Source organism: Engraulis encrasicolus, chromosome 16 (assembly GCF_034702125.1).
Source record: "Engraulis encrasicolus isolate BLACKSEA-1 chromosome 16, IST_EnEncr_1.0, whole genome shotgun sequence".
Taxonomy (NCBI): domain Eukaryota; kingdom Metazoa; phylum Chordata; class Actinopteri; order Clupeiformes; family Engraulidae; genus Engraulis; species Engraulis encrasicolus.
The window spans coordinates 4,877,769-4,905,332 of NC_085872.1; the positions used below are offsets into that span (position 1 = coordinate 4,877,769).

Sequence of the window (27,564 nt, forward strand, 5' to 3'; positions counted from 1 at the left end):
TATAAGGACAGCGAAAAACAGACAAAGCAAAGGATGCATTAATAATCCAATGTCCACACACAAAATCACGCTTACACATTGAGGCTTTTTAAAGATTGTGTGTCCCACATGGCTTAAGCCTCACTTTCACTCTTCCTATGATGTAAAATCTGTAAAACAAAAGCATGCACAGCCCATCTTGTCCCGTTTTGTAAATGTTATGGCTACACTGCATTTCAAAACATACAGATTTGGCATATGAACTTGCTTTATGAAAAAAAAATCAGATGTCTCAAGGCATCAAGTAGGTGTAATGCCACAGCTGTGCTGTGGTAAAAATATAGCTGTTGTTGTAAGCTTGCCAACCTCTGTGGGAGAACGAGGTTGGTTGTCACAAGTTATGATTGTGCAAGCATCATATCTCAGCCTCTGAAGGCTGCTGATCAAAACTGTTCACACAGAAATGTTTGTTATTAGCATCACAGGACATCTACGTTGATATTGGAGGTATAAACAGTGTGAGGTGAGACAACATAATGTGTATTTCAAATGAAAAAGAACGTTTTGAGGAGTCTAAAGGTTTTTCTTCTCACTCATTGCTCTATGGGCTAACATCAAAACCAGTAGGCCTATGGCCATTTGAAAGTATAAAGAGTAAAGTACACTTTTGCTACATTTTTTCTTAGTAGGGCAATCTATGTCGGAGCTAGACTGAAAAAGAATTAAACATGTCCGTTGGGGTTGGTTGTCATACTGCTTTCGGGGTTGGTTGTCACAATACCTTTCCTTTCCTGTGGTGCTCGCCATAGCATGAGGTTTTTCACATTCTCTTTGTGTGTGAAATACATTACATTTGCATTTTTAAACTTCTACAGACTATACAAAGTCGCAAATGGACCTTATTTGATGGTTATCAATGCATGAGCTATGGGTTCACATTTTATTAAATTAAAAAATCTTGTATTTTTATTTAGTGTTAAAATTTTCCATTTTTTCCCATTAAAATAACATTGTAACTACCAACCCCATAGGCTGTGACTTAGATATGAATGTACCTGACACCTTAAACTTTCCTGAAATTAGATTTAAAGTGGTATGCCACTATTTTGGGGCTTAATACAGTTATCCATTGACTTTCACTAGCTTAGCGACATGCTCCCTCTTTTGTCTTAAAGCAAGACAACGCTTAGCATGAAAAAATAAGACACTTTACCACCTTTATAAACCCTGGCCAACGATTTTAACTGTATTAAGCCCCAAAATAGTGGCATACCCCTTTAAGTTAAAATGTGACAACCAAACCCAGTCTCCCTATACTTTTTATATGGGTGACATTAATGCACAGAACTCAAAGAATTGTTTAGTCTGGTTTCAGCCATTAATTTGTGAAAATGTGTGTGTGTGTGTGTGCGTGTGCGTGTGCGTGTACGTGTGTGTGTGTGTGTGTGTTTGTGTGTGTGTGTGTGTGTGTGTGCGCGTGTACGTGTGTGTGTGTGTGTGTGTGTGTGTGTGTGTGTGTGTGTGTTTATTTTAGCAGTAACAGTGTCATACATTCATGCACAATCCAAAAAAATTGGGCTTGGTGTTCTCATACTGTTTTCCTGATTGTCAGCAACTTGAATCCAAAGCTCCAGTGATTTTCAAGCAACTTACCATAATCCTGTGTAGCTGGTCAAATATCAAACCCACCTCCTCCCTCTGACACACCACCGTTTCACATGTAAGATATGTACACATTATTTGTTTCGTCACGCAATATTTTGGATGAGCAAGCAAAGGCCTACAGTAATAGCACTGATATAACCCACCAAACTAATCAATAATTAAGCGGGCTTGCAGAGCAAGACCTCATTCTAGTAATCTTTAAGTCCGTTTATTAAGCGGGCTTGCAGAGCAAGGCCCGATTCTAGTAATCTTTAAGTCCGTTTATGCTTGCTTTGTTGATTCTTGTGCAGGGCAGTAAAAATAGAAAATGGATCTCCTCCTAGGCCTTTCGAGATAGAGACACCGTTCAAACACTAAAACGACCGTCTCGGCTTGGAGATCATTTGTTCTGCTATAGCGTGTCCGTGTCTCTTTTTGGCGATTTTGTGCCAGTTTGGGTCCCCATTGAAAACAATGGTAGAACCTTCATGAACCAAGGTTCCGCCACTCTAGAGCAGTGATTCCCAACCTTTTGTGTCTCATGTACCCCCCAAACCATTTCATTGTACCATGAGTACCCCCTAATTCATATTTTACATTGCTTTTTCTATTCCAGTGTGACTTTGCTCCATGCATTTGTTCAAATTAAATTTTCCCAAGTGCCCCCTGCAGTATGATCGCGTACCCCTAGTGGTACACGTACCCCTGGTTGGGAAACACTGCTCTAGAGATTAGAGTGTAGGAGGCTTTTTCGGTCATAAAACATCAACACTTTCACCTAGAAGTTTAGTTGACGCGTTTTTAGTGAGCTCTATGGGATGTCTCCAAATTGTCAAAGTTTTATCTCCCAACTCCCATTACTTTTTAAATGGCAGGTGTGTAAAAACGACAGGGCTTTTACACTGGTTTTCCCATTGAGACTTGAAGTGCCTTTTTCAAGAGGTCAGCGCATGTTCCACAGGAAGTCCATTTGTGACTGAATCGTTTAACCTATAAACTTCATTCAAGGACTGTTGGAAAGATCAAACGTATGACTCCAATCTGTGGCCAGGACATGTGCCAATTCTTTTTAGTTTTTTTACAACGATAATCTAAAGCCCTAGAAACTGTTTTGGATTCTGCCCTCTGCCTTAGAGCACCATACTAAGTGCCATTCAGTCAATCAGAACAGGTGCAGCCAATATAGGGTTCCATCTCAACTGTCACTTTCTCTCAACATTCTATTCTTAAAGTGATACTGTCCCATTTTTGGAAATAAGCTTATTTTACACCTCCCCTTGAGTTAAATAATAGGCTTTTACCTTTCTCCTGTATTCACAACCGTTTTCTAGTTATGGCAGTGCACATTTTACCTCCAAGCTAACAGTTAACATTGAGTCCTATGAGACCAGTTAGCCGCGAACTGGTCTCATAGGACTCAATGTTAACTGCTAGCATGGGGGTAAAATTTGCACTGCCATACCCAGAGAACGGTCGAAAGTACAGAAGAACGGTAAAAGCCTATTATTTAACTCAAGGGGAGGTGTAAAATAAGCTTATTTCCAAAAATGGGACAGTATCCCTTTAACGAGCGCCTGCAACTACAATTCTAGAAGTCTATTGTTCAGCTCTTCAATGCAATCTGATATTGTCTTGCTGGAATGTGTAAATCAGCCAGTTGCTTGGCTCAATGGGAATGCTGTTGGATTAGAGATATGGAGGTTGGGAGTTCGAATCCCACTTGGACTCATTTTGATTTTCCAAGTTATATCATATGCAGTGTTCCTTAGCCAACTTAAAATACCATGTTTTTCATTTAGTATCAATGGCAAATGTACTGGATTACAGATATGGAGGTTGTGAGTTCGAATCCCACTCGGACCCATGTTGATTTTCAAAATTATATCATATGCAGTGTTCCTTAGCCAACTTAAAACGCCATGTATGTCATTTAGTATAAATGGCAAAGGTCCTGGATTACAGATATGGAGGTTGTGAGTTCGAATCCCACTCGGACCCATGTTGATTTTCAAAATTATATCATATGCAGTGTTCCTTAGCCAACTTAAAATACCATGTATGTAAAGTAAGTATCAATGGCAAAGGTCCTGGGGCCTCATTTATCTTCCATTCGTAAAATGTCTTCTAAATTGTGTCTTACGAGTGAAATTTAGAATGTTCGCAAGTACAGAAAAATCGGGATTTATCAAACGTGCGTTGGCTGCTCCTACGCACAAGTCTGCATGATAAATCCCACACCTTCCAAATCACTGTGCACGCGCGCATTCGGGGTTATAGAGTTCTTCAGCGGAAGCGGAAGCATGTAGTAGATTGTAGTCTTTCATGTTAGCATTTAAGGACGTCCTGGTTCCTATCGGCTTCCGGCCTCCATTGGGAATGAATAGGGGTAAATTTCAAATAAGCTCCGAGTGCAAGCACGCGCTTAGCGAACCCCCGCAAACTGTCGAGGGTGTTAAAAATAGGCTGTAGGTATGACATGGTTGATCATTTTGTGTCAAACTTCGACATAAATACGATGTTGCGTCCATATGCTAAACCCGGAAGCTTTTGGCGACTACAGAAGCGGCGCCTGTATCTAACGGCATGTACGTGCGGAAGGTTGTACCCATGGCAACCAAAGGAAAGTATGTAGTTCGGAAGTTTTAATGATCAGAAAGGGGTTAGCAATATTGAATTATAATCGTCGTGATTTAACATGTGAATACACCAACATGATGATACGATCCGTTCCACTAATGAGAAAGGGATGCGGGGACACGCTAATGTTCGTTGTTGCCGTGCAACTTATATTTTTGCCAAACCTGAATCTCTATGGCGTTTTGCAATGTAAAAAATCGCCATGGAACCGGTAGTCCAAACGCCGCATACAAGTTGACGTCAACGCTGAAGAGCTCTATTAGCATCCCGAAACGCCTCCAAGTAACCATATATGGTATTAAAATATATTCAAATGCCATGTTAATTCGAAGGCGCCACCCTGTTCGGACACACATGAACATACGCGGACACACGCGCCAGTCGAAGTGCTGGCGGGAAGTGCGGAGATAGAACCATTTCTGTGGCAGAAGTGGAGGTGCTCTCGACAGGAGGAGGACGGTGTTTCAAAATAAGTAAAAGAAGGAGACACACATGAACGAAAACACTGTAAAATAGCACACTGTCATACTCCATTGTCATTCAAAGCAAACTGTAGCTTGCACGGTCAATATTATTTGCAATTTCGTGTTTCTTCCACTCACACGCATGGTCTGAGGTGTGCGTAGATTTAGGCACATTTCTACGTTCAAGTACATGTTCATAAATCCCACACTTTGCTCAGGAATGATCGCACGCACGCTTTACGCACAGATCTGTGCCTAAGAACGCTTGATAAATGAGGCCCCTGGATTACAGATATGGAGGTTGTGAGTTCGAATCCCACTCGGACCCATGTTGATTTTCAAAATTATATCATATGCAGTGTTCCTTAGCCAACTTAAAATACCATGTATGTACTGTAATTTAGTATATCCCCAAAACGCAGAGCTACAACACTTTCAAGATGGCTGAATACAAGATGGCTGAATTGTTTGGCCCATAACTTCTGACTGGGTGGATGGATTTTTTCCAACATTTCTTTTAGCTTTGTTTTCTCAATAGTACTTTGTTTCATCTCTGCCCCAAAAGGCAAGCCCACTTCCAGCATTTTCTGTGAGAATGCAATCTAGTTAGCTTTGCAGTTCTCATTTCAACATTTTGACATTTCCTCTTCCCACTAGTTATGCACACAAAGCAGGCATAGACTCTTCATGTGTGGTATTATTCTTCATTCAGGCCTTATGTGACTAGCACTCATGTGTAGTGAGCTTGGCGCGTGTCTCTTCCTTGTCTCTAGTGATGGCACCAGAGGGTGGGGGAGGGTGCCAGTGTGAATCCAAGACGCAAAAACAAAGGTCACAGTATCCTGCAGGTGCCTCAGAAATTTGTGCTGCGATTGTGGACTAATCAATCAATCAATCAATTAAAAATATTTATTTAGCATATGATCATACACAAATGTCATTCAATGTGCTTAATAGAGAAAAGAGAAGAAAAAAACTAGTTTTGTGTTATAGTTAGTGTGTAATTAACTAATTATCACCAAAGGCAGATGAGAATAAAGCGTTTTTAACTTCCCTTTAAAACAAGATACTGTTGGGGTAGCTCTAATTTGGACAGGGAGTTGGTTCCAGCATTTTGCAGCATAATGACTAAATGTCATTTCACCCTGTTTAGACCTGACCCTATTAGCTCAAGCATATTTGCAATATAGTTAGGGCCTAAGCCCTAGTGACTTATAAAATAAATTCTAAATCTCACTGGAAGCCAGTGCAATGACCTAGTACTGGAGTGATGTGGTCTCTTTTCTTTGTTTTTGTCAGAATTCTTGCTGCAGCATTTTGGATTACCATAGTTGCACCTGCCTGAGTGACCTTTGGGGGAGACCTAATAGGTTATTGTAATAATCAACTCTACAGGTAATAAAAACATGGATTAACTTCTCCAAATCCTGTCTACATACAAGATCTTTAATTTTAGCAGAGTTCCTATGGTGTCAAAAAGCGGATTTGGTTATGTTTTTGATGTGAGCATTGAAATACTGAGACTGTCCAACATCACACCAAAGTTTTTGACACAAGACTTAGTTTTAAGTTATTTGGATTCCAAATCCAGTTTTACTGATTAGTAGGCCTATCATTTTTCTGCCTTCTCCATTGTTTTTTTGTTTTTTGTTTTTTTTCATTTGAGAGACCGAAGCGAAAAAGGGGTATATTGGAAAAAACTAAATTACAAAAGTTGAACAGCATTTAATTAGCTACACCATGAAAAAAGTCTTAAGGTAATATTTGTTCTCACAAATAACAAACAACCACTCTTCAATCGTCATCGTCATTAGGTCCATTAGGTCTTGCTCTCATCGTTTTCTTGAAGTCAAAAGTTTACTCACATGCATGTTCAAAATAAAGCTTGTTGAAATTCTCTATTGCACGCGCGCGCGCGCACACGCACACACACACACACACACACACACACACACACACACACACACCCACTGTTTTCTTGGGTATGAGTTCAGGAGGACTGATAGTAGGGTCATATTGTGAAGTTCTGTGACCATCCTCTGACACCAATGTTTTGATGATTGATTTGACCTTTGGACCCTTTAGAAAACATTAAGCCCCCATGTCCCTCCCAAAAAACCCGGCATTTTTTGCTAGAGAGCCAAATTCAAAATGGTGTCCGGCGCCATCACTAAAAAAAATAACTTTTGATCTGGATGACCTAGAATCATGTATGAAGGCAATTTGTCATACAAGTCAACCATAGGGATTCCAAATCTGGAATCATTTTGGTGATAAAACTTTGTTTTGACAGCGAAATTCAAGATGGTCGCCATCTGGAACAATTATTTCCGACCTTTTTAGGCCGTCACCCCCCAAAATGATCATATTTGGACTGGGAACCTCCCAATTTGTGACTCCATTCCTCATATATAGATATTGAGAGAATAGCTGATCTACAGCCCACAATTCCTCGCATTGGGAGGCATAGTGGGCTTGTAGATGGGCTATTTGAGTATTATTTTAGGTCTTTTTTTAGTATATTTGACAATTTTGCCAATGTTTCAGCATTGTTTGATGATTATTTTGGATGCAGTAACGGTCTTTTACGTTGAGAGTCCTTACATTATGACCCCATCCCTCAAAACAGGGGGTTTTGACCCACAGGTTGAGAACCACTTATCTAGTAAACCACTTCACATATGAGTTTGGTTCTCTTAAAGGGGTCCAGGTGTGAAAATACCCTAAGGTGCTTCGGATAAAAGTGTCAGCTACGTTTAAAGATGCACTGTGTAATATCTTAGTTTATTTCCGGAATTCATGCTGCCCATTCACAAATGTTACCTTTTTCATGAATAGCCTACGTAACACAACCATCACATTTTAAGTATTCATTATGACTGGGAAAATTGCACTTTTCTTACATGAAAAGGGGGGTCTTCTCCATTGTTCACAATTCCGAATTTCCAGAAATAGACATTTGTGGCTGCAAAATATACTGTACTTTGGTCATACTAGTAAATATTAGTTTATTATTTAGCCATTTTACTGTTAGTGCATGCATGTTTTGTCAGTATTAAACCTCTCCACCGACCTTTCAACCAAGCTTGTCCATAGTAAGTTAACCAAACCGTGTTCTACAAAAAAGAAGAGTAACGGGCAAGTACAGTATATTGTAGAACCACACTTTCAGTGCTTGTGATTGTAGTGCTTTATTCCATAGGCTTCTTGTTCCTCCCAACCACATGGATTAAAATAACATTTTTGTCTACGTTCTGTCTGTTTGTTCCATGTTTTACATTCATGAATGTCTATCTTCATTAGACCCTAAACAAAAGCGTATTTCCGTCTCTCGTTTGGCACAGCTATAAATTCAGTGGCGTAACAAGTCAGTCACAGGCCCTGATGAGAGTATCCAACACGGGCCTTAAGAAGTTGACATGATTTTAGGATATTTTACATCTAGTACATGGATATCAAGGTTGACTTTCACTGAGGAAATGTAGTGCAGTTTTAATAACTTACTATAGTTGAGACATACCAATTCTTTTTACAACCAAATAGGAATTTAATGAAGTTTCATTAATTTTGGGGATGGTGACAGGCCCTTGGAGGTCATGGGCCCTCCGGTGCGATCACAGCTGCTGAATGGTAGGCTACCAACTGGCAGAACAGCAGTGTTTCGCTCCGGCCGTCCATCCACTGATTTTCTGTGCTGTAATAGCAGCCTTGTAACGTCACGCAAAGACAGGACGATTTTTGGTGATGGCCTGTGGTCTGCTGTGCTGTGCCCTCCTCCTGCCACTAGAGGTCCCTACTGACGCCTGCAGCAACAGAAGAGCTTGGACAGCCCTGAGGCCACCCTTGATGCGAATGATGGCCTCCTCCTGATATTCTGTGCTGCCGCAGGGACATCAGACTTCACTCCCACTGCAAAACAAAAACATAGCACTCTCAGATACTTCCACTCACAATGCAAGCCTAATCAACAGTCATAATGAAAACTACAATGTAACACTCAATAATATAACCTAATTGAAACATAACGGAGACTGTATGTCATACCTGCATAAGGGGCCTCAGCATTCTATTCAGAAATGAAAAACAAAAGAGAAGTATTACGCAAATGAAGTAAGAACAGCAGTGTATTGATACTTCACCTTATGCTCATGTCAATGTCAACTATATTAACTCACTCTAGTCCTCCGGCAGCAGGAAAAGATCCTTTTCCTCCAAGTCAGTTTTGTGGACTTTGGCTGGGCCTTAAAAATTTAATAACATGGTTAACATCCATTTCCAATAAGTTGTCAAAACTACAACCTAGGCTATGACAAGTCTGAGTGAAATATAATACTTGAGGCATGAGATGTGTTTTGTGATGTCCGTCTTCCAGCTATTGGGTGAAAGGACAGACACTGTTGATTACTCTGGTCCTATTCCAATCAGAGAGAGATTTCAACAGTGTCATGATGAGACCCGAGATGGTGATTCTACATCTCTTGCCATTTGTTGTGTGAAGGTATGAATTAACATTTGCTCTTAGGAATCCGCCAGGTTATGCATCTCTGCAATGTGGTTGATGAGTTCTGGCCTTCTGACTGACTCCTTCTGAGCAACCCGAACAGTGATACGGATGATGACCCTACAAGTGTATCTGTATACCTCACTGAGTGCCATGTCTAGAGCTGCAACAGTCTCCTGTGATGAGGAGAGGTTGATGCTGCTGCTCCTGCTCCTGCTGCTGCTGCTGCTGCTGCTGAGGGGTGTGTCACTGTCACTATCGCTGGATGTTGTGGTGGGCTTCAGGACAGAGATACACTCCTGCTTTTTCTCATCACTGTCCATTCCACTGAATGGAAGTGCACGGAAGGCTGGAATGGCAGGGAATGAAGGCTTGAGTAGGCTATACTGTAAAGCTAACATTATAAACCCTACCCCATAGGTGTGAAACTGAGGCAAGGTTTAATGTCAGATCATCAAAGTGCTGAACAATAATACGCTGTTTTGTGTGCTTGCCATGGCCAAACACAATACGGGAACGTATTTCTTGGCTGCCCAAGGATATAGATACAGTGGATGAAGACTGAAGTCTCAAATTTAAGACAGACCCCAAGGTGTGCTTCAGTGTGGTAAGATTACAGCTGCACATCTCACCTCTTTGCCTGTCCGCCATCTCTATGGCCTGAGGTGTGAAATCGACTACACTATAGTATAATCCACCCACCAAGAGCTCCTTGGCCATGTCATTATGTGGGCCTTGCATCTGTGGTAACAAAGTTTTAATTACAACAACAGTGTCACAACTATTACGTTTACTCACAGTGCTTTCAAAATACACATGCACACACATACGGAACACATTCCCACATTCACACACCATCTCTGGAGGCTGCCGTCCGGCGTGAGAGTGCACACACACACATGTGCACACAAGCACAGTAATAATAGTCATAAAAATACTCTGGAAAAGATCGTGACATAGCCTAGCGCAGGAATACTGTGTAGTTCTACTTATCTGAAAGGTGTTAAGGGAGGGGTCTTGTATGCCAATACAGCTTCAGCTTCAGGTCGCACTGTCTGCTTCTCCCGTCGACAGTTGTCTGCTCTGCTTTTTCTCCTGTATTGCCTTATTAGCTTGGGTTAGGTATACGATTACTGGCAGCTAAAAGCTATTGGTCGTTAAAGATTTAATGCTCAGCAGTGTGTGATAACTAACCATACGTTAACCATATTGCACCACAAATATTCCACAGCACCTTGGGGTAGGACAGCCTGTCAGCAGCCACTGATCTCTTGCCCTTGGGCAGCAAATCAACAGTCAGATCCAGCAGCATCCAGACGGCCTCTTTCATGAAGTGGCCCAGGACGGTGGCCTTGAAGTCTTTGAATCGGAGTAGATCCCAGATGTCATCCTCCCCTTCATACATCCTCCTCCTGTGCAGCCACAGCGTTTTTGCTGCCTGTATTACGAGCCATTTAACGGGCCTCTGGGTCTCCGGGTTGGCCCTGCTCTGGCTGTGGAGCTCCACCATGTCCTCACAGCCAGAGAGCAAGAAAGCCCTACTCACCCATGCCTCATACCCAGGCAGGATGACCTTCAGCAGTTCCTCTGCAATATTATTGGAGCATCGGACTGCGTCCATTTTCATCCCATTGTCGAGGGGAAGGGACATTGGCATGCGTGGCAGGTTGTCATTTAGCCACACAACTCTGTGTGCGCCTAAGTAAGCTGTCTCCATCTTTTGGCAGACCCACAGCGCAGGCATGATGACCTCCATAATCAGGAAGCCCACGCTGCGGGTCATTTTTTCAACCATCCAGTCCATCTCCTGCTTAGACATCTGGAGACCAATCAGATTTGAATAAATAATCTCTTAAGGTGCAATGGAAAATTGTTGCAAAGGTTTTTCAACAAAGAAGGAAACATTGTCAACAAGCTCATTTACAAAGCAATACACTGAACTACTTAATTCAAATGAGAAACAGGCTTACTGCGATGCGGAAGGCTGGGCTGATCGTCCACAGTTCCCTGAAATGCAAGCATAAGTTGTTGAAAATAAAGTTTGCAGCCAATGGGAAGGCTGCCTTCCTTCCTGACAAATAGAGCCTGTATGTCATTTGTACCCAGTATATGCCTGTTGAATAAGAATCCAACTGTAAGATAAGATGACTGCACTTTACCACTGTATTCTATAACATGAGGGTTTTTTTGTCTTGCCTGTTTTTGTTTTGTCATGGGGTGTGTGTGTGTGTGTGGGGGGGGGGGTTGGGGGGGGTATTTGTCTTTTGTGTTTTTTCTGTTTCTGTAACTATCGGATGCACTGACAAATGGCATAGAACAAGTTTCTGTAAAGATGAATAGATAATCTATCAATCTATGGGAAATATCAGTGGCAAATAAATCAAGGGCATGGTGTAGATAACTTACGTAAGGGAATATCCCGAGGAGAATGGAGGGACATCAACATCTCCAATATCGAAACTGGACTGAAAAACACTGAAATACTGATGTACAAAGTCCTACCAATAGATAAAAAAGAATTAGTTTTGTCCAAACGCTTTTGACTGTATTCTTCACAGATGTCTGGTGTCCACACTGCATTATGTACATTAGGTTCATTAGATTGGTCTTGCACTCTTCTTATAACAACAACACAACCTTGGTGTGCACATTGGCGGCGGACAGATGCTACTAATAAGCTTATATACTTTAATTGGAATATATGCTGTAGTTTATGTAGCTGTGGTATTTGATTTCCCCTTCATGAAGGGGTGATGTTTCTTGACATCCATTTGCTAATAATATTTGGGAAACAAACATTCTGGTAACTGAGGCATTAGAATGTTCTGCTGTATGCCTATTAACACACATCTACTGAAAGTTGTCAGTAACTTGTCACTTGTCAGCATGGGCATTATTTAGCCTAGGCCTATAGGTATAGGCCATTGAAACGACATCAGGTTATGCAATGTGAAATGACCAGTTTCTGAGTAAAATGTTTTTAAATGGCAGATTCGATTGATCACACTGTAAGGTCCGTAGGCTACCCTCTTGTAAACATACAACTAACCAAAACATTTTGTAAACCAGTGCCCCGCTGTTCAGCGAGGCGCGGTGATTTTTTTTTTCAGTGCAGCTCACAGCACGTTTTTTTTAGCCTGCAAACTATCAGTCAAACCAAAGCCTATTGGTTATAGGCTACTGACATCCTCAGAGGACGTGAAACGATCGTTCATATTTGTGTGTGGTCAATAATAACGAATTTCACATCGTTGCCTAACATAAGACGTTGTAAGAACTTGGTCCTGACAGCAGCACAGGTCCTAAAAAATAAGCAGTAAGGTCATGCTCAATTAAGAACACGGTGAGGAACCACGTAGCCTACCGTAAGCTGGCACCCGGAGCACACCTCTCCAAATTGATTTTCCATTGCGCGTAAACATTCACCAAGCTATTATCTCAATATTAATATTATTAATTAATATTTTGCAGTTGCACTTTATATATTCACATTCTAGTCACATTTCTACGACAGAAATATGATGTAATAGGCCTAATAACAACACAGTCTGTCGTGTCATCAAAGATTCTCAAGCGCTTGTCATGACGGAGTTTCTGAGCATTCCATGAGGCGATGTGCGAGTCTACCGCGCACTGTTTATGAATGAATGAATGACACTTTATTGTCATTGTACAGGTACAACGAAATTAGTTAAGTGCAGATGCTCACGGTGCTTAAAAAAAATCATCAACAACAACAACAACAAAAATATATATAGGGTCTACAGCTGACTTTTTAAAATCTTAATTCTTTTTTTAATATAACTTAGGGCTATATTAAAAAAATGAATTAAGATTTTAAAAAGTCAGCTGTGCAAAAGTAAGTGTGCAGATTGCCTTTGGATAAAAACTGTCTTTTAGCCTGTTAGTTTTTGTACCCAGAGCCCTGTAACGCCTGCCTGATGGCAGCAGCTCGAACAGTTTATATCCAGGACGGTAGGGGTCTCTGATGATTTGCTTGGCTTTCTTCAGACAGCGACAGGAGAATAACTTCTCTAAAGAGGGCAGGGGACATCTTCTGTGCTGTGCTGAACACCCTCTGAAGAGCTCTTCTGTCCGCTGCTGTGCAGCTGAAATAGGCCTAGCCTACCACATAACATAGGCCTACTGATAGAGGCTGCACCTCTTCCCGGTACGCAGTTTCATTTCCTTTGGAGATGAGACCTACGATGGTGGTGTCATCAGCAAACTTGATGATACTATTGCTGGAGTCCCCTAGGCCTAAGGCCTTTCCTTGTCCCATTAAAAGACTCGCCCATTGCTGCATGCAACAGTTGTCATAACTAGCACATGCATCTAGGTGACAGTGTCATTGTTCAGCTGATCGTACGTTTTTTTTTGTTTTGTTTAAGGGTTGACTTCGGTGATCTGTAGCCCATGGGCTCCAACCAGCTTCATATAGGCTAAATTAGGGTACATGGCATTATTTTATGGATTTTTCAATCCAATTTGTCCTGTCTCACCTGGACTCGGTGGCAACTGCAGGAGTGCCAACTGCAGGAGACCTGACACAAAACTGCAGCATTTCTTTTTTTTAATCTTTTTTAATTTCCTGTCAGTCAAAATGACTTTATTGAATAATATTGTGAAAAACCCATTGACTGCCAAGTGCTTCCAGCATCTCTGTTCCAGCCACTCTGACCCCTTCAGAAAAACGACTCCTCTCTCTCTCTGTCCTCAGTGAGGTTACTAGCGCCTGCAGCAGGCCTGCCTTCTAGTGGCAAGAAGAAGAAATAACGGCAGTATCAGTAGGCCATGGCTCAGCAGGGTGAGAATCACAAATAATCTAGACACATTTTTCATATTTGTGAATGTTAGAAGCATTTTTTAGTAAAAGTAGGGAACCTATGTATTTAACATAATTTAAGTGTGCTGAATTCAACTAGACTGGTTCCCAAGCTGGATTTTGATTGCCTGGTTAACACCAGACCTAATCACAAGTGAGATTAGGTCTGGGGAGTTGCCTATTGTAAATTCCATAGGGGCCGGAATAGAGCTCGAAAGTCCCGCCCCTTAGTTCCGCGTTTCACGGGACCTCAGTTGACCATCTAACAACATGGTAGCGAGTAAATATCTTCTGATCTCAGTCATGATATGCGCTGGGCTCCAAATATACTGTTTACGAGGATAGATAAAGATTATTCAAGCAGAAGTATCAATGTTTTGTTCCGAGGCCGTCGGCATGAAAAATGTGAAGAAACACAGCTTTCTAAAAAGTTTAGGGGTTCATACGAAAAATTAGGCAAAAATATCAGAAACAACATATATGGAGCTCGTGGCACAACTCGAAGGGGATCGAAATGCCATTTTAATACCGCCATTGGATTACATGCAGGGGCGGAGATATAGGGAGGGCAAGCAGGGCATTTGCCCCTGGGCCCAGGGCCCTCCTGTGTTGGTAGTGGGGGCCCTATTGTGACCAGGGCAGGCCGTATGGAGGGCCCTATAAGTGTTTTGCCCTGGGGCCCTGTATGTAATCGTTCCGCCACTGATTACATGCTACGATTTTCGGCTAAAAACGCCGTTGAGGTCCCATGAAATCGGGGGAAGTGACGTCACTTTCGAGCTCTATACTTTGCTATTATGACACACTGCCCTGCTCTCTGATTGGGCCATTGAGAGTAAATAGAATTGGGCAGAGAAACTGTTAAGGTCGGAATGCTTGGCCATTATGACACATGTACCATGATCTTGTACGTTATGAGTCATCCTCGCCATACTGTCTTTCAGATCGAAACGATTGTGTAGATTAGAACTAAAGGCAGTATGGGAGTTCCCAGGCTAGGATTTTGAGGTTTTGACAGTTAAATTTGAAAAACAAAATGGCTGCCAAAATACGTTTTTTTTTTTTGACAGAGCATTTTTACCAAGTATTGCTGTACTTGGAAATAAATGCTCTTTTCTAACATTTTGTGTCCCATTAATGTTTCTTGATGAATGTATCTACTATAGAGGATTTAAAAAAATGTAAAATAGCTTCTAGAATGCTAATAATGCTAATATTGTAGGCTAGGTGTTAGCCTAAACGTTTTAAATATTTAGCTTTTCTAATAAGATATTTGTAGCCTATGTGTGTTTATATGGTTAAGAAAATTGATTTAAGTATTTTAGAAATACTTAGAAATCACTGAAAGTTGCTATTGGCTCTATGAAAACTGTCCAGAAATCGCTAGATGATACCATGATATTACATATAACATAAGTTATTTTGTGTCATTTTGAAAAATGTTCAGACATATTTTACATATTCTATCAGATACTATTGCATACATTACAGATAGTCTATACATGCTACTCAGCCTGGTTGTTAGTGGCCAGACATCTCTTGAAGATGATGGAATTGGTGGCAAGGAAATTATTGATTGTACCCGGTTCCTTGTACTCACGTCTCCTGACTGAGGTCACGAGTACCCTGAACGACACGAGTTACGAGAGCTTGACTAGTTCTAGCCTGCTCTGTCCCTTTGTTCTCTTGACTACGGTCGACTGCTGGCAACACATTTCAGTGGAGTCAGACTCTGACTACCCCCTGGCAAAGTGATTCGATCTCCCGCCTAAGGTGGACGACTCGTTATCCCAACTCCCTGCCACCACAGAGAATCTCATACAGCAGGGACTGACCACCACCCTAGTGGCTGATGTGGCTTCCCCAGCTCGAGCAGCTGCCTCGGAGCCCCTTGGGCATCACCGCAGGCCACTGCGCTTGGCACGAAAGCGCACCCGGTCACTAGGCATGGCACGCTTGTAGACTCCAAAAGTCCTGCATAATGCACCACGAGCCCCTTCGCCTGACGCCTCCCTTTTTCCCCTCCTGCAAGGAGGCGAGATTTCTCAGGGTTTGTCCCCCCTTAGCCCACGGGGCTCAGGGGCCTCAGCTGAGAGCGTAGGGGCTTCAGCCCCTCCTGCTACTTTCCCCTCTCCTGCAGGTTCGAGTCTGGCACCGGACCAGGAAGAGGACATCCCCCAGCACAGGGGCCACCTGCCCCTATGAGTCTGGCAAGGGAACATTTGAACCTAACCGGTTTTCTGGATAACGTTATCAGGACAATTCAAGGGGCCAGGGCCCAATCTACTGGGACACTGTATAACCTGAAGTGGTCTGTCTTCGAACGCTAGTGTGACCAACACGACAAGACAACTTTTCAGTGTTCAGTACCGATGGTGTTGTCCTTTCTACAAGACTTATTGGGGGGAAACAAGGCTTTACCATTTAAGTCTACTTTGCAGCGATTTCATCGTGCCATATAGGAGTGCCCATCCACTAGATACTTACGCCCCGTGCTACGTCAGACGATACCCCCCTGGGATATCTCTCTAGTACTGGAGGCTATGTGTGGGGCCCCTTTCGAGCCCCTCCAAGAGGGGCCTCTCCAAACTGCTTTTGCACACCACCTTTCACATCCACGGAACAGAGGCGACAACACAACTTGTGCCCTCTGCGCACTTTATGCATCTATATTAACAGGACTCACTCCTTTAGGAAGACTGAGCAACTGTTTGTATGCTTCGCCAACCCCTCTAAGGGGCTCACAGTTTTGAAATAGAGGTCTCCAAATGGTTGGTTCAAACAATTGCCCTGGCATATGAGTCCCAGGGGCGCCAACCCCCGGCTCAGATTAGGGCTCACTTTACCAGCGCGGTCTCTACATCTTGTCCTCTCTTCAAGGGTGCAGCAGTTTCAGACGTGTGCAGAGCGGCTGGTTGGGCCAACCCCGCCACCTTTGTCCGGTTCTACCAACTAGATGTGACCACGTTGCCACAAGAACATAGGGTTCTGGGCACGACCACTGATTGTCTGTAGGGTGATAGGAACGCTATCCTTACAGGAGGCTCTTGGAGTTCTGCCTAGTTTGGACCAGCAATCGGGAGTGATTGTAACTCTCCCATAGATATGCGAACGATTCGACTGAAAGAGAACATTAGGACATGAATATGTCCCCGGTTCTCTGAAGGAGATGAGTGAGCCATCTCTCAAGAAACCCTTATTTCTGACAGCCGAAGAGAGGTTTGGCATCAAAGTGGCTCATTTGCGTGCAACCATTCGGTTTTGACAAAGGGGACATCCCGCCCACTACGCAGTTGATTGGACCTTTGGCGTGATTGCAAAGGTCTTCAGCTAATCGTACAGCTGAGAGTGTGCTCCCATAGAGATGGCTCACTCATCTCCTTCAAAGAACCGGGGACATATTCATGTCCCAATATTTAGTCTTTTAGATAATACTATCTTCTTTGTCTCTCTTTTTCTTTCCAAATCTTACTGAATGACAATTGTGTATGATAATGTGCTTTACGGAGGCTATTGCTATTGAATGCCAGTTTACGAGGATATCTTATTATTAGAAGGGCATAATTATAGTAGTTTTTATCTTTTTGCCATGACAATTTGCCTTTGTGTAAGTGTAGGAATACATGATAAATGCAAATATCTGAGCATTGCACAATTATTTCCACGGAGAAGTGGTACTTTCTAACGTATTCTGCCCAAAATCAAGAATTTCGGCGGCCATTTTGTTTTTTGCCCATTTCATGGTCAAAAACTCAAAATTCAGCTTGGGAACCAGGCTAGCTGAATTCAGGGTACTCTAATTATCTTAGAAAACTAGGTTCCCAACTTTTACTAAAAAATGCTTCTAACACCCTTATAAAGGGCCTTTTTCTGGAAATGCTTCTAGTCTAAAAGCCACGACCACTGACAGCCTGGCCCAGGACAACTGGCCTTCTTGCCCCTGCTGTTGGTTTCCCAGTGTATGTTAATGATTAAGTAATGGGGAATAATAAATAGATAATGGTTAACAAATGTTTTACAAAGGGTTGTCTAAGGTTTTAATAATGCTTAACAAATACATAACTAATGCTTAACAAAGAGTCTGTATTATAGTGTTACCCAACAATACTTCACTAGCTGCCACTATCTGCTAATCTGACCCATAGAAGTGTGCTCATCCCCAATTTCAGGCCTACACTGGGCAGATCTCTGTCCGTTTGTCTGCCCCCCCCCTCCCTCTGTGTGTGTGTGTGTGTGTGTGTGTGTGTGTGTGTGTGTGTGTATGTGTGTGTGTGTGTGTGTGTGTGTGTGTGTGTGAGAGAGAGAGAGAGAGAGAGAGAGAGAGAGAGAGAGAGACAGAGAGAAAGAGAGAGAGAGAGAGAGAGAGAGAGAGAGAGAGAGAGAGAGCGAGAGCTGCATCACACTTAGCCTGGCGATGCCATCCTATGTACTCCACCCAAAGATTCTGGCTCCACACAACAGTCGTCTTTCTCCCAGGCTACATCGCACTCACACCCACCAGAAAATGTACGAATTTTCACTGTAAATAAAAAAATCTGGTGGAGGTGACACAATAATACGTGAACTTAATTTGAAAAAGAATGATAAGAAAAAAAGTCAACAGAAGCCTATGGACAAGGGGCTAACAGAATATTTTGCATTCCTTCTGCACAGGTCTCATGATGCTTCTAGATTACGTCAAGATCTCACAGCTGGTAAAAATCGCAGGTCCATAAGAACCCCAAATGTACACAGGCATCCATCCACTGGCTAACACTGTGTCTAATTCTAGTCCAGTGGTTTACGACCCTTTTTGAGCCAAGACACACCTATTTTGAGGGCAAAAAACTAAATGGAAGACAGAGAATAGTTAACTGATCTCAAGTGAACAACACACCCTCACGTCCTCCTAGTTTCCTAAACTGCATCTGCTGTTGCGCACATCACCCTGACCTTTGCTGTTGACCAGTAGATGGCACTAGATCTCTACTAATCCGCAAACCTGGTCATAGGAGTCCATTAGAGTTCATATGCAAAACCCCCTAACTCAATTTCTGAAGACCTGCACTTCTGTATTTTTAGGGAATCCCATTGTTGGTTTTGTTTAAATTCATGTACTTGATAATACATGTAAATATTTATATTACATAAATAAAATATGCAATTTTGATAGATTAGTATTATATACACATGAATTATGAAGTGTTTCTGGAAAGGCACTTAGGGGGTTTTGCATCTGAACTCTTCATTTGTACTATCTTACCATTCCATTTGAATGCCATAATCACACTGGAGGTGAAACCATAAAGGTAGGTCAAGTAAAAAAAAAAAAAAGCAAATGAATAGGATGGCTCAGGCAGTTGCTTATCAATGACAGTCACAGCCATAAATGAATGCGAGTCATGCATTACATTACAATATATTTAATCGCATTACATTACACTTTGTTGACACTTTTATCTGAAGTGACTTACATGTACTTGGGGTATGCTTGCAATCATTAGTATAACACAAGTGTAACATAAATGTGTCTGTCAAGTCCTAGAAGAGAACCAGAAAATGAATGGAGGATTAAATTCCTGTGCTATTGGGCTGCAGTAATGACTGAGACAAAGTTAAAGAAATGTGAAAGCCCATTGGGAATCTCCAACTCCCATTGTCATTGTGACACAGCACTCCACAGCACACAAGTGAACACTGCACACTGCACACAACGAAATTGAATTTATGCCTCACCCGTGCAAGGGGGCAGCCCTTAGTGGCGCCCCATGGGGAGCAGTGCGGTGGGACGGTACCATGCTCAGGGTACCTCAGTCATGGAGGAGGATGGGAGAGAGCACTGGTTGATTACTCCCCCCACCAACCTGGCGGGTCGGGAGTCGAACCGGCAACCTCTGGGATGCAAGTCTGACGCCCTAACCGCTCACCCATGACTGCCCAAAGTGGGTAGTTGGCTATTCCTTGGCTATTGGCTATTGGCTATTCTGGATAATCTGTGGCACCTCTTCCAGATCTTCAACCCATCTTATTTCATGCGATGAAATATCTCTGAGAGTAGGCCTAAATGTAGATTTGAGTAAACAGAATTTATTTGGCATTATTTCAAGTGCTAATTGAAGTCAAAAGTTTAAAAGACAAATTTTAATTTGGGGGGAGATGATGATGATGATGTTTCATGTTTGAAGGGTCATCAGTTTCAACTTTGTTTTAATGTGGATGCACATATAGACCATGCATGGCCAGATGTTCATGGGCAATCCAGTTGTAGTTCACATATAGTCCATCAGATGGTGTTGTGCCTCAAGTCTGTAGAGAGAGCAGGTGCATCTGTCGGACACGTCTTCACCCGTCCATTGGTTTCTAAGGACTGTTGAGCTTCTGTATTCCGTATGCTTCTTTTACAGCTTGTCACTTGTTTAATTAAACTACAGGGCAAATAATTGACTTACCCCCATTCCTGTGTATCAACGTACTCTAACCTCTTACTGGAGCCTGGAGGTTTGACAGGTTAAGAAAAAAAGTGAATACGCTGTAGAACCAAAATCCATGCTGACAAGCTGAGTAAACGGTTATTTAAATCCATTTTCAAATGTGCACTCATGGAAACGTGTAAGACAGAATGATTAATTAAAATCATCTCAATCCTTTCTCAAGCTTTTTGTTGGCTGTATGCCCCGCAGAGAAAATGTCGAAAATAATTTCAAATTTGTTATTTGTATCTAGTTTTTACCTTCATTTCGTTAAAAATGTCTTATTCATAATGACTTCAAAATAGTTTGAAGTTGGCCTTTAAGACATTCGACGGGTGATTAAAAGTTGGATTGCCCAAAGAAATGTTTCTGAGGTCACTGGGGAAGAAAATATGGCACGCAAGTTGACGACATCAAATTTAAGTCATGTTGGAGTTTACACTGGTCTGACAAAAAGCCTGAGAAAATCAACACATTGTCAAAACTACACAGGAAACAAGGATGGAAATGATTACTGGAGAGAAGGTGTTTCCGTCTGGCCAAGTGTGCATAAGGTGAGATTTTTACACCGGGTGTTGTTGTTGGATGAAAGCCACATTGATTATGAGTGCACGCACACACACACACACACACACACACACACACACACACACACACACACACACACACACACACACACACACACACACACACACACACACACACACACACACACACACACACGGTTGTTTTGCAGAAAAGTATTCTCAGAGGAGTCAATTTTAGGCCAACAAAATGGGCTCTTTTATTTGCTGGATTCCGTTCCCCTCAGCTTTCACGAGCAAAAACTCAACTGTAATAATTGTAATCCAAAACAAAAGGGCAGATTCTACAGCAGCACTCAGTGGCACAACACTAACAGGGCCTGAATGAAAACTACACGGTGAGGAATGAGGGAGCCTGCTCAAACTTCTAGGATGACTTGATTGGACTGTGGCTTACCACAAAAACCAGGATTCATGACGGAAAACCATTAACTCTGATAGATCACTCTCTCGTACTTTCTCTCTCTCTCTCTCTCTCTCTCTCTCTCTCTCTCTCTCTCTCTCTCTCTCTCTCTCTCACTCTTACTCCGTGTGTGTGTGTGTGCATGCGTTCATGCGTGTGTGTGTGTGTGTGTGTGTGTGTGTGTGTGTGTGTGTGTGTGTGTGTGTGTGTGTGTGTGTGTGTGTGTGTGTGTGTGTGTGTGTGTGTGTGTGTGTGTGCGTGCGTGAGTGCACTCATGTGCGTCTGTGTGTGTGTGATTTTGACATGTCTGCCAATTGAGAAAAAAAATGTCTGTGCCTAATATGACATGGCTTTGAGTTTGAAGAATTTGAGCAGCCGTTTTTAAACTGACCTTCTGGGGTCTCATTCCCTCTGAAGAAAATGCCTGTCTTTTGTTTCTCATAATTGTGTCTTTGAAATGTGAACACAGCTTGGGGTCCTGTGTCAGACAGGGTGGGGGAGGCAAACAGCAGGGAATGGACAGCAGGAGTAGACAGGACCCAAGCAGGAAGGAGAGACTAGGAGTCTAAGGAGTGCAGGGACAAAGAACTGAGGAGGAGAGGTGACATGTTATTCATCAACACAGGAAAGCAGCATTGGAACATACAGTAAATCTACAAAAATAATCCTTTAAATAAAAGTGTATAATTCCATCCATTTCTTATTTAGGGCCAGTGTGTGGGTGTGAGAGGGTAAGGGATCCAATTGGCATATAGCTCATGGTATTGTTGTGGGACTGCAGATTGTTGTGGGATGCAGGGAGAAGGTCCTGATCTGAAGAAAACAAAGGTCAAGTCTGCTTTGTTTCTGATGATATGATGATGAAAGATGAGAGGAAAAGAGGAAAGAGGGGTGGAAAGGTCAAAATTAAGTATATGTTACACGCCAGACAATAGTAATGTTAAAATACAGGCTTATAATCGAATCTCTGTGGAACCCATCATTTCTAAAAACAATTTGGTAGTATAAAAATCTCTCTCTCTCTCTCTCTCTCTCTCTCTCTCTCTCTCTCTCTCTCTCTCTCTCTCTCTCTCTCTCTCTCTCACTATAGCCTCTGGGTACACAGATGCCTACTTTACTGTTTGGTTTTAAATTATGAGCCACATTTGTCTTGTTACATGACTCTCAAAACAGGTAACACAGTCTCATGGGGGCCCAGTGTTCACATCACCAGTCTGTGCCATTAGGCCCTGTGCTGGATATTGTAAAAACACATCTCTTTTTCCCCTCCTGATTTACTGCCTACTGCATATTGAATCTTAAATGAGCAGTGCACGTGGGCTCACATTCCATCCCTCTAACTCGGGTTATTCATTCAAAAATAAACATGACATAAAGCAAAAGAGGTAACCGTATATTTACGAGGAAACGGTGTGTGTGTGAAGCAAATGTTTATGATCCATGAAGTGGCAGGGCAAGCTAAAGGGAGAGAAAAAAAAGCAACAGCCTCACTAATACTCGTTGTGTGGCAGGGTAGTGGAGAACCTTAGTTGCTTAGAAATATGTAATATAGTTAATGGTTTCTCTCTCTTGCTTTTAGTAGCCTATGGATTCCTCTCTACCTTTTCTCTCTTTCTCACATCCCTCGATAGCATCTGGCTCAAGATGAATGATAGCACCATCCATGGGGAGCATTTTGCAAAGGCTTTGTGTGTGTGTGTGTGTGTGTGTGTGTGTGTGTGTGTGTGTGTGTGTGTGTGTGTGTGTGTGTGTGTGTGTGTGTGTGTGTGTGTGTGTGTGTGTGTGTGTGTGTGTGTGTGTGTGCGTGTTGGGTCATGACTGTGAATGATAAAGAGTAAATAATAAATAAGTGGTTCAGTGTAATTAGAGCTAATGAGCTGAGGAAATGTAGCGCAGCGAACTAGGCAGAATGACTTATAGGCCAAGGAGCATGTGTGTTTGCATTCGCCACGATGAGTGTGAGGGTGCATGTGCAGATATCGATGTGCATGTGTCTGTTAGAGAGAGAGAGAGAGAGAGAGAGAGAGAGAGAGAGAGAGAGAGAGAGAGAGAGAGAGAGAGAGAGAGAGAGAGAGAGAGAGAGAGAGAGAGAGAGAGAGAGAGAGAGAGAGAGGTTTCTGCTCAGCGGATGTGTAACACTAATAAAACATGTCAAACATAAATAAACACTTAAGAGAAGGAGGAAGAGAGTTGAGGATATTGCGCAACTTGAAACAACAGACACTCTGAGAAATTGATAAATTTAATTTAACAAGACATTGATTCAAATCACATTTGTTTGCGCTTTTCCAAAATTGTGTAATCTTTATTTTACCATTACGGTCAAGCGGATGAATTTCATTTGCTCCAACATAAATTAGCCTGTTCTTTGGGACAGATAAAGTCATACAACGAGCAGCAGACTAAAGCCAGGTGAGGTGACTAAATAGCCTACAGTCTGCTGTGAGTGAATGAAGGTGCCGTGATTCAATGCCAAGCTGTGGGAATCCTGTTGTCTGTGCCAGAGCTCATCCCATCAAACATAGCACCTACCCCCCACCACCACTGTGTTTAATTAAGAGCTTGTCAATATATGTCACATTTACTAGAGTGCTATTATGCCTTGCCATGTTTGTGGACGATGCAGAGCGTATAGCCTCCATTTATGAGCAACAGTTGTGTCTGGTTCAGAGGGCTTCATGGTAATTAATCATGAGGTTGCCTAGCAATAGGGAAAAGTGTGTGAAACAAGTGGACGGACACCGGGGCTAAGGACAGAATTCACTTGAACCCAGTTTAGTCCATGCACTCTCACTATGTTTTTTTTATTTATTTTTTTTAAATCATATTATCTTAAATGATCAGACGCATGAGTTTTTTTGTGAGGTTAATAGTGATTTAAGGTCCATGTGTAGGATGTTGGCCAGGTTTTGCAACTATGGTGCTCATTGAAACTGTGCTGCCTATTGGCAAATTTTATCTTTTCGTGAATATTTACTAAGTAATTCTGGAAATAAATTACTAAAAATATTACACAGCGCACCTTTAAATAAAGTTGATTTGTGCTAAAATAAAAAAGTTCACTCACTCACACTGTGTCCCTCTTTGTCTCTGTCTGCAAGTGTGTTTGTGTGTGTGTGTGTGTGTGTGTGTGTGTGTGTGTGTGTGTGTGTGTGTGTGTGTGTGTGTGTGTGTGTGTGTGTGTGTGTGTGTGTGTGTGTGTGTGTGTGTGTGTGTGTGTGTGTGTGTGTGTGTGTGTGTGTGTGTGTGTGTGTGTGTGTGTGTCTGCGGATATGCTTGTGTATGTATGGTCTCACTAATAGATGTGTCTGCTTTGGAGACAGCAGGCTTGGTTCATTGATGCAGAGAGGATAATTGCTCGACTGACAGCTTCATTAGCAATGCAGAGCAAAATGCCTTTACGACCTCCCTCCCCCACTCACATAAACACACAGACATATTTCCGAGAAGCACACTTTTATCTGTAGGCCTATAGCAGGTGCTTAAAAAGCGCATGGATCAGAGGAATAGACAATTGTTGTGTAGCATGTAAACAGAGAGCCAATGATATATTCTGATTGGTTGTTTGCATATGTATTTTACAACTAAGGCAAAATTAATCACCTACAAGAGGCCTATATTCAAAACATGAGTAATGTGTCCACCATATCATCTGATGCATATACCATTATGTTGAATGAAAGTAATCAGGAGATATTAACTACAGTATTCTGTATGCACATGTTCAAAAGATGAAAATTGTAATGTTTTCTCCCTTGCCTTGGTACAATATGGGAAAGACATTTCTGATAATGAACCTCTTCCTTTCTCTTTCTTTCTTTCTTTCTTTCTTTCTTTCTTTCTTTCTTTCTTTCTTTCTTTCTTTCTTTCTTTCTTTCTTTCTTTCTTTCTGTCACTGTCTGTATTGTTTTCTTTTATTAGACATTCATTATATTCTCCAGGTTGTTTCCATCCTCTGCTACATTCTCATATTACAGTCGGTGGACTGAAAACCGAATTAGTATAAAAGAAAGCCTATCTGGTCATCCACTTTGTGAACCATGAATTTACTAAAACAGGCCTATCTGAGTGATGGAATGACTTTCAGGCAATATGCAATGTAAAATGTGCTGGTTTTCATTTTCTACTTCATTGACCATATGGCCTATCTAGGTGATTCACCAGAAACTTGCAATTTCAAGGAGGTAGGAGATGACATCACTTGCAGTGCTAGTGATTCCAGTAAATCAGGTGTAGCTTAAATTTCATTACAATGCATGCACTTTCATTTGAGTTTTTGAATATCATTATATGCAGTTTTATGTTAGTAGTATATAGTAGTATGGTAGTACTTCACAATAACCTTCCGCTGCTACCGTATATAGTATATACTCGTGCATGCATAGGCATATATTTAGGGGCTTTTAATGCCATTATTGACAAGACATTATGAGATGCTGTCAAGAAGTGAGTGGGAGGGAGAGATTGGGGAGGATGGGGAAATAGAACCCGGGTCCCCTAGCAGTGCAGTGCCCTACCATTTGAGCCACGGCAGGGCCTACATTCTTTCAGATACGTATATTGTCCTGACAAAGTTACCACATGACTAAATGGACTAGGTACACTGTATATGTGCATTGTGGTGTGACACAGTATAGGCTACCTGAGATCTGAAGTCGACGCTACACATTTTCGTTCATTTACATAAGGAAATTGTGAAGTCTGAGTCTGAGTTTCTTTATGAGAGATGTATGATATGCTGTTTTAACAAGGCCCAGCAATGAGTGAGGTGATTTGTACTATCTATTTCCAGTAGCCATCTGAAGCCATCTTCAATACAATTTCGATTTTGTTTTGCATGTGCATATTGCAAACACCTGAGCCATCATTACACAAATGTTATATTATTGTAACCACTTCTGCTGCAGGCAACAGACTCTAGTTACTAGAGAAACCTAGAACATGACAAGCATGAGAGCCACAAAAGTGGAACCCAGCCCTCTATTTACAGCACTATTATGGAGGAGCCCATGAAGCAGCCAAAGCTCTACAAAATGCAATAAAACCTCCCTTGCGTGTGTGCATGTGTGTGCGTGCATGCGTGCGTGCATGTGTGCGTGCATGCATGCGTGTGTGTGCGTTCGTGTGCGTGTGTGTGTGTGCTTGTGTGCGTGCGTGTGTGTGTGTGTATGTATTCGTAATGTATTTTCATGTATTTCATCTATTTGCGTGGGGAGGATGGGGAGGTGGATGCGGAGGTGAATTTGTTCATTCTCCTTATGGCCCTTTGTTCCCCTGCCTTCAGTTTTGAGTCTTTTCCAAGAAAGGGTAATTTGTGGGTGTCTTTTTGTGTTTGGCAGTGGTGGGTGTTTGTGTGTAAATATGTCTTTGTTTTTGTTACACTGTGTGTGTGTGTGTGTGTGTGTGTGTGTGTGTGTGTGTGTGTGTGTGTGTGTGTGTGTGTGTGTGTGTGTGTGTGTGTGAGTGTGTGTGTGTGTGTGTGTGTGTGTGTGTGTGTGTGTGTGTGTGTGTGTGTGTGTGTGTGTGTGTGTGTGTGTGTGTGTGTGTGTGTGTGTGTCTTTGTGTCTTTGTGTGTGTGTGTCTTTGTGTCTGTCTGTGTGTGTCTCTGTGTCTGTGTCTGTGTGTCTCTGCGTCTGTGTGCGTGTGTGTGTGTGCATGTGCGTGTGTGTCTCTGTGTCTGTGTGTGTGTGTGCACGTGTGTGTGCTGGCATGCGTGCGTGCGTGCGTGCGTGCGTGCCTGCGTGCGTGCGTGCGTGAGTGAGTGTGTGTGTTAGAGAGCAAGAAGCACTGAAGCAAGAGAGAGGTGCAGCAGGTAGGTGCCTGTGTGTTCTGCTGAGTCAGCCTTGTCCTCCGTCCGTTCTCCTGTCTCTGTTCTGCACTGCATCCACCTCTTCCCCACCCCCCACTTCCTCTCCCAGTGTGCTGAGGTCACACTCTCTGTCCGAGTGTGTACTGTATGTGCGTCTGTGTGTGTGTGTGTGTGTGCGTGTGTGTGTGTATGTGTCTTTGTGTGTTATTTTTAAAACAGTAAAATTAATTGGAATTAGAGTGGTTGTGTGGCTGCTGAAATTGAGATGG

At 42.3% G+C, this 27,564-nt stretch overlaps 2 protein-coding genes across 2 annotated transcripts in view; both read right to left on the reverse strand.

Annotated features, from left to right (window-relative positions):
• Positions 1 to 4,500, reverse strand: part of trmo (tRNA methyltransferase O) — a 101,548-nt gene extending 97,048 nt beyond the window's left edge. Inside the window, exon 1 of the mRNA XM_063218362.1 lies at positions 4,425 to 4,500. Coding sequence (XP_063074432.1) covers positions 4,425 to 4,464 — 40 coding nt within the window. The 5' untranslated portion in view covers positions 4,465 to 4,500. The remainder of the gene's footprint in view (positions 1 to 4,424) is intronic.
• A 3,747-nt stretch (positions 4,501 to 8,247) lies between these two features.
• Positions 8,248 to 10,656, reverse strand: LOC134466234 (uncharacterized). The gene is made up of 6 exons (XM_063220129.1): positions 10,460 to 10,656; positions 9,858 to 9,966; positions 9,366 to 9,574; positions 8,900 to 8,965; positions 8,769 to 8,790; positions 8,248 to 8,633 (listed from the first exon to the last, which is right to left on the reverse strand). The coding sequence occupies exons 1-6, from the start codon at positions 10,628 to 10,630 to the stop codon at positions 8,518 to 8,520; spliced, it is 693 nt and encodes a 230-aa protein (XP_063076199.1). The 5' UTR covers positions 10,631 to 10,656; the 3' UTR covers positions 8,248 to 8,517.
• Positions 10,657 to 27,564: the final 16,908 nt, after the last annotated feature.